General features: G+C 43.0%; 1 protein-coding gene across 6 annotated transcripts in view; it reads right to left on the bottom strand.

Moving 5' to 3' along the window:
- Window positions 1-1,534: 1,534 nt before the first annotated feature.
- The window catches only part of TET3 (tet methylcytosine dioxygenase 3), a 107,729-nt gene continuing 94,839 nt past the window's right edge, over window positions 1,535-14,424 (bottom strand). For all 6 annotated transcript variants that reach the window (XM_083629167.1, XM_083629168.1, XM_083629169.1 and 3 more), the window contains 2 exons: window positions 13,832-14,168; window positions 1,535-11,451 (listed from right to left, as the gene is read on the bottom strand). In XM_083629167.1, coding sequence (XP_083485293.1) covers window positions 9,611-11,451; window positions 13,832-14,168 — 2,178 coding nt within the window. In that variant the 3' untranslated portion in view covers window positions 1,535-9,610. The remainder of the gene's footprint in view (window positions 11,452-13,831; window positions 14,169-14,424) is intronic.

Consider the following 14,424-nt stretch of genomic DNA (forward strand, 5'->3'; position numbering starts at 1 on the left):
GGGAGGAAGGGAAAGGAGAATGTTAGCCGCTTTGAGACTCCTTAAAGGGAGTGAAAGGCGGGATATCAAATCAAACTCCTCCTCCTCTTCCTCTTCCTCCTCTTCTTCTTCTTCTTCTTCTACTGGTGGAAGGGACTCAGGAAGTGCTAACGGACCACAGGTTGGGGATGCAATGCTTGCCTGGGCACTGGCAATCCACGCTATGCCACTGCCCAGAGAGTCACTCTCCAAGCCCAAGGCAGAGGGAGATTGCTGGGAGATTATCACCTGACTGAGAAAGAGGAAGGCAGTTTGTGTGTATGTGACACAGAGGAAAACATTGGACTTTGCATCACAGGCATACTTAGGCTCTCTAGCGCCCTTGGCAAGGAGCTGTATCAGCACCCACCCCCAGTCCCTTATGCTCCTCCACCAAGGTGGCCAGAGGAGACTGCACTCCTCAGCCAGCCAGCCAGAGCAGCAGAGGAGCAGCTCAGAGAGTGTGCTAAGCCAGAGTGGAGAGGCATGATTTTTGCACCCCCTGGGTATTTTCTTAAAATACAGTGCATATGCTTGCCTCAACTGGTTTCCCTGCACTGAACACTGAGTGGGGGGGGGGCACTGCAGGGTGTCACAATGAAGACTCGGTGAACATGCCCAGGAAAACTAAGTGTGTCCAATGCTGTTTTAGACCTCCGTAATAGGAAACTAGCCAAATGAGTTGAGCAAGCAGTCCAGCCGCATTATTCTGTGTATCAGGAAGGGTGAAGGACAGGCATCCCACGTGCCCGTTGCTGTCCATGAAGGAGGACCACGCAGTTGAGTAAGTGTCAGCATGGCCAGGGCAGGATTCTGTCCTCTGAGGCCCAGGGCATGAGCGGCATAAGGCAGATGGCAATTCAGCCTGATGACTTGCATTACTACTGCAATACCATTTAAATGTAATGTGAGAAGAAATCTTAAGCTTGGATGATGGAGAGGGAAAAAACACACAGAATTTGAGTGCAAAAAATAAATATAAAATTTATTAAAACACCCACAATAGTTTAAAGATATCAGGAATAATACATTTCACAAACCAGTTGGTTGTGTAACATAATAAAATACAAATTAAAAAAAAGGAGGGTCCATATTTGCAATTTTTAGGCATCCTAAAAATAAATTTTCAGAGACACTGAAGGGAGAAGTGTGAAAGGAAAAAAAATACAGACAAGAGGGGGAAATTATACAAAATAAAATTATCAGCATAAATTTACCATACTAAGGATATCTACAGTTTAATACACAAGTCCTATTGCCTTGAGACATTGTAAAATCTACCATTTGTCAACCAACCCCAGATAAACTTCATTTCAAGTAGCCACAGTCACAAATCAACAAAGAAATCTTCAAGTGTGGTCCACAAGGTGGCCTCCACTGGAGGTCTCGTTTACCAAATGTGAATTCAAAGAGACAAGAAATCAAATACGTTGAGAAGTTACAGCCTTCGGTTAACTAAACTGAATTAGTCTGCCAAATCCAACCTGTTTCTTTTCCTCATTTCTCTTAAATTAAAAAAAAAATGTATTTAGAAGTCAGCTTTATACCTTTTTAATTAGTTTTACACGCAAAAAGAAAATAAAAAGCCAAAAGCCAGCTGGACAGCAGACGTTTCCCAAAGATTGAACAGCAGTGAGTAAACTCTAAACAACAGGTGTCAAAAAAGGAGGAAAAGGATGGCAAACAAAAACCACTTGTAAAATATATCCCTGATATTGGAGCAGAAGAGAAAATTGGCCAATTTGCTTTACTACTCTTAGGCAAAAAAGAGAAACAACAATTCACATCTTGACCATGAAATAAATTCTTAATGCAGGCGAGACTCTTGTTGCATTCCACAGAGAACTGCCTTACTAAGAGAATGCAGGAATGTTGCTCTTTGCTAACTACCGTAAGATTTATAATTTGCTGTCTGGAAAAACAAGTCACATACTGTCCATGAAGTGGGATAGCTCTAAGAGCAATATGCTGGGGATCTGTCCCAATCTAGCACCAACACTTCATCTTTGCCCCTGGAATCTGTTTCATAGTCCACCCAGCGTTGTCATTTCTGCATTTTCAAAACTACTTAGTGGAGTAATCCAACTGGATGGCATATTTGAAAAAATAATGCACTTTTTGCTGGCGGGGAGAGGGGGTGGTGATGAATAAAGTCAGGATTTTGCTGTTCCCGGATCAAAACCTCATTGGAAACCTTTGCAAATTCTGCAGCAAAAAGAGTTTGAGAACATTCTATTGGGGCAGATTTTTTAAAACCAGACGTGCAGAAACTATTATTTGATTACTGATAATATAGCTGCTTAAGATCTTATTTCTAAAAATGCTTTCCCATGTGGGCCATACGCTGTTCTGAGGTACTTCAGTAAAATCTACTGTTTACTGAAATGAAAGCACCACTCTCCCAGTTCACCTTTTTATTAGTTCTGTACACTGATTCCTCATTATGTTTCATTATTTTGAAAGTGAGAACTTGCCCAAGAATAGAACTACAAAGGCCATACAGTTTATAAGATGTCAAGTACAGTGTTGACGTAATAAAATACACACCTTGTTTCTAATATTTGTATCAATCCCATTAGCTATAACTGAATCACAGGTTGCCACAATACTCTGTTTCTGAGGTATTTTTTGTATGTATTGTGATAACAGCAAGCTTATTATATGATGAAAACCTGGCTTCTGTACACATTTAAAACAAGTCTTGTGAACAAAAGAGAGAGAGAAAGTGAAAAACAGAGTGAGAGAGAAAATAAATAGCACCAAAAAGGTATCTTGTAAAACTTTCAGACACAACTACTCACAAATAGCAATATACAAAGAAAAAGCCATCATAAAGTAGCAGAATGAAGCAGGCATTTTAGACTAAAGGGTAGCAAATCCATGTGTGGCCAGACCCTGGTTCCCTTCTCCACTACGAACCTTCAACAGGTTGGGTCCGTTTTCAATATTAACATCTATAGAATAAACCTGGTTACACTGAGATGCAGATGTGGTCCAAGAAGGATTTTTCCTTGGTTAAGGAATGCAGGACTAAGTCATAACTTTTTGCTGTTAACTATAAAAGCAAGCAAGCAAGCAAGCAAGCTGGAGAAGACGCAACTACATTGCTTTATAAATAGCTGCTCTGTCTTGGAGTGACCTCAAAACTTCCTATTCAGCACCCATTGTTTTTGCATAATAATTACCAGTACAGAATGTTACATATACCTGCACCATGCACACTTGCTAAATTGGCACAAGTGTTATCTCAAAGTAGTTTGTAGTACCTTATTTTCCAGCTGCTTAAGGAAAGCATTTTAAATTTTACTTATTCATAGTTAAACTTCCTTTGAGCTTGATCCCAGAAGCCCTTTTCACTGGTGGTAGTTTTGCCAGCACCTGATTCCATCGTGTGAAGCAGGACTACTTGAATGAGTAAAAAGATAAGTCTCAGCATCTGATCCTGAGCTGTGCTGCTCCATTTATATCAGCTAAGGATCTAGCCCTAGGATGTGGATAGTTGTCATTTATACCAAAGTAACCTCTGCTGGATCTACACACATGTAAATGAGCTAAAAATTATGTAGCTGTAAATTTTAGACTCAGAGCATAGACTTTAAAAAAAAACATGTATTTAAAACACTGAAACTTTCTATTATCAGTTAATTGTACACTTCTCTGGTTTGACATATACTGTAGCACCATAGCAAGATGGAATCTGGCAGAAAACAAACAAGCCCAAACACCCTTTTTGAAAACAAACCCACCAAGATAGCACCATTTCATCAGAAGATTTCGGTTATTAAAAATTATGTCTTTAGCCTACAGTGCAGACATTGCATCAGCTGAAGCAACTCAGGGCTTCTTTGCTCATTTTTCTCTCTCTTTGCCTTTCTATGGGACACAGTTACAACCTATGATAAATAGAAAGAAAGGAGCTCTCTAACTCTACTGATATACTGGGATAACCTTGCGTCTCACTGATGCAGCTCCTCAACTGTCTGCTAACCAGAGACAGCAACACAACATTCCTGTTACACACACACAAAAGTTCATAGCAAGTTCACAAGCAATGAGCCTTTTTGTCACCTTCCCAAACTGGACTCCCTGTATGCGGAATTGTTCCTTTGCCTTCTATACTGTTTGGTCCATGCATTTTTTCTTCATAAATAATTATTTACCATGATCTGCTTGAGCTCTTGATTAACCCAGAAGAGCAAGCGCCCCAAAGGAAATATTTTTAAACAGATGACACTCACGGTGGCCCAGTAGCTCAGCAAAGCATACAGAGGAAATAAGAATCCACTTAAAGAAGGGACCTTAACCGACCCAAATTTCTCCCAGAGAAGTTTAAGGGGAGTTTGCTAATAACTTCAGCTGGAGCACCACTGGATCCCTTTTTCAAGATTTTTTCCCAGGGATTACAGTTTTGTTTGTAATTTTAGCACCATCAGCTATTATGATTGAGGGTTAGTTGCTGTTAACTTGTTTCACGTCACTACCCCCAAAAAATACATTTCAAAGAAATTTCTCACTGCCGCCTGCAGAAGTTGCTTGGCCTTTGACAAGGGCTGCAGTCAGGATTCATGATTTCTGAAAAGGCCAACATGATGCTCAAGGCCCTGGTGGTCTTGGCTTCCCACACCTCACAATAGGATGTTCAGTGGGCATATAGAGATGTACGAGCTAAGGCAGCCTTCGTTTCGTGCTCTCCAAATGTTGCTGAACTCCGACTCCCATCACCTATGACCATGGACTGTGCTGGCTCGGGGTTGATGGGTCCTTCAAGGGCACCAGACTAGGGAAGGCTGCTCTATGCAACAAACAGCATAATTAAGCTCACAAATGTTGCTGCAGATTGAGGGAGATCTGCCATAACGGCACATCCAACTTCCTATGACTGAGAAGTGTAATCGTTTTTTAGCACTACCCCATTGGCTTCAGTATGGTCGGGCCAACGTGGTGCCCTTAAGACACCTTTGTAAATAAATACATGTCTGTTTCCATTTACTTTTCTAAATGACCCTGACCACAACAGGAGCTGTGCTTGTCCATGTGTAAGCAAAAAGATGACTGCCAAATAAAATAATTCTTCTTTTCTTTTTCTTTTTTAAAGCAGGAGTAGATAATATGTGCACAGTTCTGTTCATAAATCCGAGGCATGGTAACTTTTCCCAACAACTGAGATTCGAGGTAGGTTATATACGTAGTGAGAAACAACCTCAGATTGCACCCTACTCGTAAATATACTAAGTACATCAATTTATCCAGGATTTTGAGAGTCAGGAGTTTTGCCTTTACTTCTAGCAGCCTTGTTTTAAAGTGTGCATATAACGTATGTGCTGCAGAAAATTATGGTGGCATTCACATAATGCTGCTATAGATTTAATACTGCCATTGCCAGAATCAAATAGCATGTGGATTGCCTCCTATCAGCACCAAGATCAACCAATTATACTGGCAAACACCTGGCACAATGGGGTTGGAGAGCCAGATTATTATTTTTTTAAAAGAGAGAGAATCTCAGTCCAAAAGTCTTAGAGAAACCCATCTAAGATGAAGCAAATGAGAATTTTGCCTTAGACACACAATTTCAATAGGGAACAATTATTCCAGTTTTATTCACTCTGCGTCAGTGTGAAGGGAAAGCACCATCTGGTCTTTTGGATTATTTGTGTGAGACAAATAAAGGACTTGCCCTGCCAATTCGTTTTTCTCCTTTTCTCTATTCCTATTGTGAAAAAAGCAGTGGAAATGGACACAGGCAAATTTGGAATAATTCATGGGTCTTCCTGCGTTGCCACCTTCTGACTCCCAAGACAGCTCCTGTTCTTTAAACTTGCCTCTACAAAAAGGTATTTCCTTCATCCAGAGATCTTAAGGGCACCATTGCTAGGTCAGAAAGTTACAGCTTCAGAGCCACATTATGCCATGATCAGACAGCTCAGGAAAATCCCTAAACGGAAGCTGAACACACAATAGGATTTCAACAGGTCAGATGCACAGCGACATCCCTCCAAACGAAACACCTCCCTTCCCACATATATTACAATTTCTTGCTCTCCAAAGTCATGCAAATGAAGCTTCCAAGGCACCCCTGCAACACCTTTAAAATGGGAAAGTCGAATGAGACGTTAACAAGGAAATTACAGTAACGAAAAAACCAAACTAAAATGTTTTTGGAAAGAGATACAAGTCCAATGCTTTCCCCCAACTACAGCCGGCTAACGGATCCATCCTACATTAATCAATAGCAAGCAGCCATTGGCCTAAAAAGCCTGAGAAGATGGAATATGTGGTGATTTAACTGAGGGCTGGAGCTACATGCAGAGACCTCCTGGATTTGGACCACATCAGACTTCAGATAGCAGACGCCTCAACATTAAATAGAAATAAACAACCCTCCCTGCATGCAGAAATCTAAAATAACAGAGAGAAAGCTGTTCCTCTTCGTGTAGTTGTTTATGGGGTGAGGGACCACGTGAATCTTTAAAGAAATGTGATTTTCCCACCTGAAGCCTGAAGTGGTATAATCGAGGCAGGCCTACTAGTCCATGATTCGACAAACATGTAGAATGACCTTCAGAGCAGCCCCACTGAAATCAATGGCTGATTTACAGAAGTGGAGGATCAGGCCTTGCATGGGACGACATCACTATCATCCTATGACATTCAGAACATTTCCTATAAATCTGACTTGGAACAATTCTTAACAAGCACGATACGCTCATGGGTATGCATATGAAATCAATTATCAGTCACTGATTTTCCTCTTGCCAAAAAAAAAAAAAAAAGCATCTTTACAGAATACAGTAAAAACAAAAAAGGACGGAAAAGCATGTTAAATATTTTGTTTCTATTTACATTTCTCCCACAATAATCTGTTTTAAAACATACTGCTCTTCAAGTTATTGGGTAATTTTTTTTCTTTTAAATCTTGGTGAAAGTGCTTTTTTAAAAAAATCTTTCTCTATTTACAGTTTAAAATCAGAACCACATAAAACACTCAGGATGCTGTATAGAGATCCTGGTTTTGTTTTGTTTTTTTCCTGTTCCAGCGTGTGAGGATTGAGAAGGTTCCCTAGTAAACAAAATGCTATGTACAGGTTTTAATTTGCAAGCCATTTTTTTTCTCAAAAGGCACCTGTTAAGTGCAGAAGGAGGTGGCCAAGGAATAATCAGTTTCAGATCTCGAACGTGTTTGATCTTCTGGCCTTCTGCAGTGTTGAGAAATCACATGCACAGGCTTATCAAAGCCATAGGGGACCTACTCTGCTGAAGGAGTCAGACCTCCCATTTTTTCTACAGAAAGACCCGTAGTATAAGGCAGCAAAATACTCTTGCACCCATTGCCAAAAGAGTTGCCGCCACCCAATCTGAAGATGGCACCCATTTTGAGGAGACGCTTTGAAAGTGCTGCCTCAAGGCTGGAAGGTTCTACCCCCAATTCCAATGGAAGTTCATGGAGATTTTCTGAGCAAATTTAGTGAGAGCACCTAAAGCCCAGCAGGGACTTCATCATTAACATTTTCCCAGTGAAGGATGAAATTCACACAATATGGAAAAGAACCACAGACACAAACTTTCTCCTACACAACCCTTCTGTCCTTGAGCCCTGTCCTATTAAGATTTTTAAAATAAAAACAACAACAACAACCAACCCTGATATAAGTAAACTTTTTGGTGTAGTTTAAATAGTACAAGGGTTCTGAATTAGAGTGAATTTCATCCTAATTTAGGGAAGATTTCCTATCATCATTTTAGCAACACAATGCTTCTGTCGAGGGGAGGCCTGGCTTCAGAGAGTGTAGCCACTTACGTGAATCAGCTATTCTTAAGACAACTTGCATTACTGATGGGGAAAGGGAGGTTAACCTTAAAAAGTTGTGATTCAAAGTTTGAAAAGCACCAGCTGTTTTGCAGTAATCAGTTATCACATAACGTTGATATTTCCTCTTTAAAAAATGGCACAAGAAAAATAAAATAAAACTTACACTAAGCCAATTTCATTTTTGCATTTGAAAATGTCCACGTGTAAAGGTTGGTGTGTGTGGACATTTTCATTTGGTAAGCATGCACCTTTTGAAAACACAGCACAAAGGAGATCTATTGTGTCCTTCCTTTTCATTGGACTCTGCACCAGAGATGATAAAAAGAGGTTTGCCATGATGGTTTCTTAAAGATACAGGAGCTCAGCCCGAGATACTTGTGTTTCCAGAGTGGCTTTACTTTTCCCACTACAGAATAAAAGATTCAAAAGTGAGGCGGACATCAGTTCGAAATAGTCAGCCCTAGCCTACGGAAAAATTAAGTGTGGATGATAAATTTGGCAAGAACCAAAACATTGCTAAGTGCTATTCTGTGAGTCCCACAGAGTGAGAGACATGAAAATCAAACACAGCACCTTCCAAATATTGTTTTATGATGCTTCTCTTCTACCCAGTCCTCCCCACTTCCCCTTCCACCTCTTCTCCTTAAATCTGTCCTTTTCTCAGTTCCTTCCTTCATGAATTTAACTGGGTAAGATATTTATGCCAAAACAGTTAAAGGAGAAGTTAAACTAGCTTAATTTTACACAGGCTGCACAGCCGCTGCCTCTTGCCTTGGCAAAAGAACTTCATTCAAGAACTTGCCTTTAAATAAAAACGTAACCACATGCAGTGGCAGAAATAATATCTTTATCTTCATTCTTTTCATTTCCACCTCCTCTGAAACCGGTTAAAGTTAGGCCACAAGCTCACAGCAAACCTGACTTTGCAGTGGTTTACACGACATAATTTTTACACAGACAGCAACGTGTGCCAGCTGCACTCATGCCAGAGGACTGGTACTCCCCTGAGATGCTCTAGGCAGACTCAGTTGTCTTGAGGATTGAAACAGGCAAATTGGGTCACCTTTTTACAGCTTTCCCACTGTGTGAATCCATCTATTCTGTTGGGGGCCCCTCCCAAGTTAAGAGAAGTGTCACACAAAATTTTATGCTCTGTTCAAAACCAATGAGGTGGAAACTGTTGCCCATTTGTAGTCTCTTGTCTTCTCTACTTAATTCTTCCACCAACCTTTTTCCTTCCTGGAAGAGATCTACTAAATCTCTAAGAAACCATCACACAGCAAATTATACAATTACTTTAATTGTAAGTCTTGGTTTCTGGGAGGTCTCTAAAGTGAGATTTCTACCCCACTTGGATGTGATGGATGGTGCAGATTCTTACTGGCTTAGGGTGCAGCTGAGTTTTAAATTTTGCTTCTATGTCACATAATCCCCTTCAGAGTTGTAATAATTTCTGTTAAAAATCCAATATACACATGTGTATTTGGAATGGAATTAAAAAGCTCTCCTTTGCGAAAGGACACTACAAATTTCTCTTGCCATTATCATGATGTACAGATTAAAAATGCACAGATATAAATATTTTTAGATTACTGAAAAATGTTAACAGCAATAAGTTTCTTCAGCTCAACTCCCAAGTGCAGATAATATACTGGAAATGTCACACTTGGCCTGGCTTCGTATTTCTCTCCGACACACGAAGGAAAAAGCACCACAAACCAGCACTGTGTTCCAGTGCTGCAGACTTTGAGGTAAAATGGCCCCATGCCAGCTGCGCTCTGCTCAAATCCAGCGACTGTACGGCCCAGTTACCTTGGTGTAGGCATAAGAGGACACAGTGATAGCTGAGTTTGTTGGGATGGCCAGGGCCTGCCGGGTTGGGACAGTGTCTTTCTTCTCCTTCTGCTGGGGCTCAGTGGCCAAGCTGCCTCCCCATTTCCGCTTCTTGCCAAAGGCTTTGATGTCCTGCTGGAGCCCAAGCCTGGCTGCCTCCTCCTGCCTCGCCCGGGCTCTCTCTGCCAGCTGTTTCATCTTTGCTTCCCAGAGGGCAAGTCCATGATTGGGCTGGTTTAAGTTCTTGTGCTGGTAGAAGACCAGGGAGATGCGTGTGGGGTGACACCGGTTGGGCTTCTTCAGCGGGGTGGTGGCATGTAGCTCTCGCCTTGCACACTCTATGAGGATGGAGCCGTGGGCCGGAGCCACTGCCACCCCGCCAATGTTCTCATCCAGAAAGTTGTGTTCACTGTCTGACCACACCTCTTCATCCTCCTCCTCTTCTTCCTCCTTGATGCTCTTTTCGGGTGTCTCTTCCATGCTGTCATCTAAGCTGAATGAGTCCCATGGCCTTTCTTCCTGGCCAGCATCCAGAAGCATTGTACCACCATCGGCTTTCAAGGAAGGGAATGGCTTCTCCCCACACACACCTGATGCCACAGAGGGCAATGAGCCAAAGGAAGCCCATGGTCTGCTGGGTAATCCTGTGCCCGGTGTAGGAGTCCTCCTGTCATCTGCTTTGGCAGAACCCCAAAGTTCATCTTGAAGTCTGGAGTTTCCCTTGATGGAACCAAAATTCAGCTGCCCCAAGTTCCAGGGCTTCTCCTGAAGGTTTGAATTCACTGAAAAGGCTGAAGAGTTCTCGTTGACTTTGCAAGGGCTCCATGATTTCCCCAGCACATCAGGGCCAGGTGGCAAAGGCTGTCCTTCTGTAGGAAACATATTCCACTGTTTTTCCAAGAGGTGGGACTGTGGTAACCTGGTAGCATTTGAGTGGGAACCAAACATGCTGGACTTATTCTGTGTGTTTGCATTGAGAACGCCGGCATTGTCATTGGGTGTAAACATGTTCCAAGGGCTCTCAGCATGACTAGTCCTGTCCGAAGGCGACTCATTTCTGTTGACTTTGTAAGGGCTCCACTGTTGTTCTGGGCCTCCATTCTGAGATGACATGGACAAATCAGATAGGTTCAGATTTGGATTTTGGCCATTAATAGCAGCCGCTCTCTGAAAAGACTCCATGTGTGACAAAGAGTCCATTGGTTCTTGCTTGATTGTTCGGTGATTGAAGCAGTTTGTGTTTTGTGCAAATGACAGGGCTTCTGCAGGGACAGAGTTACACCTCTGGGGCACAGCTGTGGGCTTGCCTGAATGCCTGCTGGATCTCTCGTAGGTGCGCTGGTGGTGGTTTTTGTTTCGTACAGTGGGTGGGATTTCATCTAACTGGTCAGAATTCTTGTAACCATGGCTCAAGTTATTTTGCAACATTTGGACATCAGGCTTCTTCTCGTAGCTGGTGCCTGCCCAGGGTGCATTCCTTGTGTCACCGTAATTCAAAAACTGGGAGTGAAACATGTGATTGCTGGAAAATCCATAATACCCAAAGGATGGAAGAGAGAACTTTGAATGCAACCCATTCATGGAAGGCAGGTTAGGCTGTGCATAGTAGGAATGGTAGGAGTAAACACTGTTCATGCTGTATGGGTCAGACGGCCTGCAGTTCCCCAGCACCGAGTAGCTTTCCACGACAGCGTTCCCGTTGTACTTGAAAGTGTTGTAGTGGTTCTGAGGTTCCACTTTGATGGAAGGTTTGACTGACCGCTGGGAATGTCCACTTTTCAAAGCCATATCTGCAGATGCAAAACAAGAACCAATGTTAATTTGCAGAAACAAGATTGCTTCTTTGGCACAAGACCTTTGAAGATCTGGGCCACTCTTCTGGCTAGTGTTCTGTTTACACTAGCAGACTTTCTGTCCCTTGCCTGAGTGTCTAAGAACACCATTTAGGAGGGGGAAACGTAACCAAGTGGCTACATGCACATTGTGATGGTCTGCACTATCCTCCTAAGTGGCAAAATTTGACCACCTTCAGGAAAACTGAGAAATCCTCTCTCTCTGTGCACTTGACTTGTGCAAGGCCTTTGCACAGTATGACTGCACTGCCTAAGACACATCACTAGTGTTGCATCATGGATCTATCTCTGCCCCCACAGACAGGGTATGGGCAAGGGAATCTCAAATCATCCTGCGAGGACACATTCCAACCACATTAATTTTCCTTTGCAAAATCCTCCTGACAAATCCTACGATGATGGCAGCAGTGCTACAATCCAGTCCCCACCACAAAAACAAAGGAAAGAGAACACTGGAGCAAGTTGTGATGCTCCAGAATTTTTATGGAGCATGCCATTCGCTTCTTGCCCTGGGGCTTCTCACAGCACTGAAGATAAGCTTTCTGAACAGGATTTCTGCCACCCAAACCAACAGTGGTCATTCACACCATAATTAATTATCAATGCTGATAATTTCAAAACTAAGACAACCTAAGAGGCTTATACCTCAAACCCGGAAGGATAAACACCCACCGTCTATTACATAATTACCTTACCGTCCTGGCTACATTCAGACATATCGTATTTTTCGCTCCATTGGACGCACCGGACCATAGGAGGGGGAGAACAGGGGAAAAAAATTTTTTCTTGTTCTCCCCCTCTAAAACAAGGTGTGTTCAAGGTACATTCACCAGAGCTTGTGGGGCTGGCGGTGGGGGGAAGCGCTGCTTTCCCCCACCGCCAGCCTCAAAGATCCCTGAAGCCTTTGGAGCGCAGCGCCCCGCTGCCCTGGAGAGGCTTTGCGCGCAGCCGTCTCCAAGCTAGAGCAGCAAGACGGAGCCCTCCGTCTCGCTGTTCTGGCTTGGGAACAGCCTTGCTAGCTTCTGCAGGACAGCGGGGTGAAGGCACCCCGCTGCCCTGGAGAGGCTGTGCGCACAGCCATCCCCAAGCTAGAGCAGCGAGACGAGCCTGCTTTCGCTCTATAGGACGCACACACATTTCCCCTTAATTTTTGGAGGGGAAAATGTGCGTCCTATAGAACGAAAAATACGGTATTTCATATAGGCATCAATTTCATATGGTTACCTACTTGGACATCTGGATGGCTTGTATTAACTTATATTTTTCATTTTAAGATTTGTGTGCTGATGGTAACTGTATCTACAATGTGAATGGTCTACTATTATTGGTATTATTAGTATATTATTATGATTATGCTGATTTTTTGTTTCCCCCCTTCTTTAATTTAATTTAATTTTTTTCTTTCTTTGTTGAATTTGCAAATATCATCATCAACAACCTAGGTTCCATGAAATCCTCTGCTTTCCTGGCAGCTTTAGAGATTCATCAACAAGAATGTGGATGAGAAAGTCATTGTGGTGTAGTGGCTAGAGTATTAGACTAGGAGACCGAAGTTCAAAAATCCACTCAACCCAGAAGAGGCCTTGAGCTAGTCACTGTTTCTCAGCCTAACCTTCCTTACAGGGCTCTTTCCTATGAGGAGAGAACCATGAATGTTTGACCTGAACTGCTTGGAGGAAGTGTGGAATAGAAATGAAATGTACAAATGAAAATAGTAATTGAGGACAGCAGTCTTCCAGGAATGACTCATCTACCAGTACCAATCTTCCTCTAAGTTGTGCAGAAAGTGTTTGTTTGCCACGCTCTTGAGCAGTGCTTTCCAGTTGGTGGTGCCTTTGGAGTAAGTCGGGTGGCATGCAACTAACTCAAAAAATATTGTTCTAAAGTAGCATTCCCGGACCCGATGCCCTTTGGATGTTTTGGACTACAATTCCAATCAACTCCAGCCAGCACAGCCATGCCGATATGGCAGTGCAGGCTAGGGCTGATGGGAGTTGTAGTCCAAAACTTCTGGAGGGTCCCAAGCTGGAAAAAGCTGATAGAGAGTACACAGGCTGCACAGGAAAATGGTGAGGCCCAAATGGCCTAGCTAATAATCTGATTGGCACCCAAGAATATGTCCCAGAATCCTTTGCTTGTGCCTAGCAGTGCCTCAACAGAGACATTGATTAATAAAGCATTCCCAAAGGGCAGAAACTTTGAAAACTATTGATCAGACTGCATCCCAACAGCAGCTGGGTAAGAAACCTAACCAGATTAGCACATCAAAAGCACAAGACAAGTGGCCTTCTCAGCTTCCAACCCCTGTTGCCCTCACCTGCATCCTGCTGAAGTGGTGGCATCTCAAAAACCTCCTGCTTGATTTTCTCAGGTGTGATCAGCTTCTCCTTCTGCATTTTCTTTTTCTCAGCAGCTGCCTTCCTGGCTTCCAGCTGCCTCTGCCTGCAAGACTTGGCCGGCTCAGGAAGCTTCCTCACCTCTCTGGGGAAGGAGGTGAGAACCTGGATTGCCCCCGTGCCCACCTTGGCAGCTTGATTCTCCTCGCTGCCAAACTCATCGGTGGGGGACATTTTATACAGTGGAAGGACATGCAGCTGTTCATCTTCAGGGATCCTCCCAGTGGTACGATTGTCTTCTTTTGTCAAGGTACACACCTAAAGAAGTGGCCAGACAACACTATTAGAGTGGGAAGGGACCTAGAGTGGGCAATATGGCAGGCAGAGGGTTAACCTTAACTCCCATACTGTTTTCCCATTAAAAACCACCAGCACCCCTCTAGCTTGGGGGTTATTTCTACAAGTTAAGCAAACTGGGGGGACGACACACATTCCCTCCTCTCAGCTCCCCCCCCCCACTTTAATCTCAATCTGAATTCCTCAAGACCTATTTGCTTTGTTTTTAATGGCAAGG

This window comes from Podarcis filfolensis (genome assembly GCF_964270895.1).
Source record: "Podarcis filfolensis genome assembly, chromosome: 8".
In the NCBI taxonomy this organism is placed as follows: Eukaryota; Metazoa; Chordata; class Lepidosauria; order Squamata; family Lacertidae; genus Podarcis; species Podarcis filfolensis.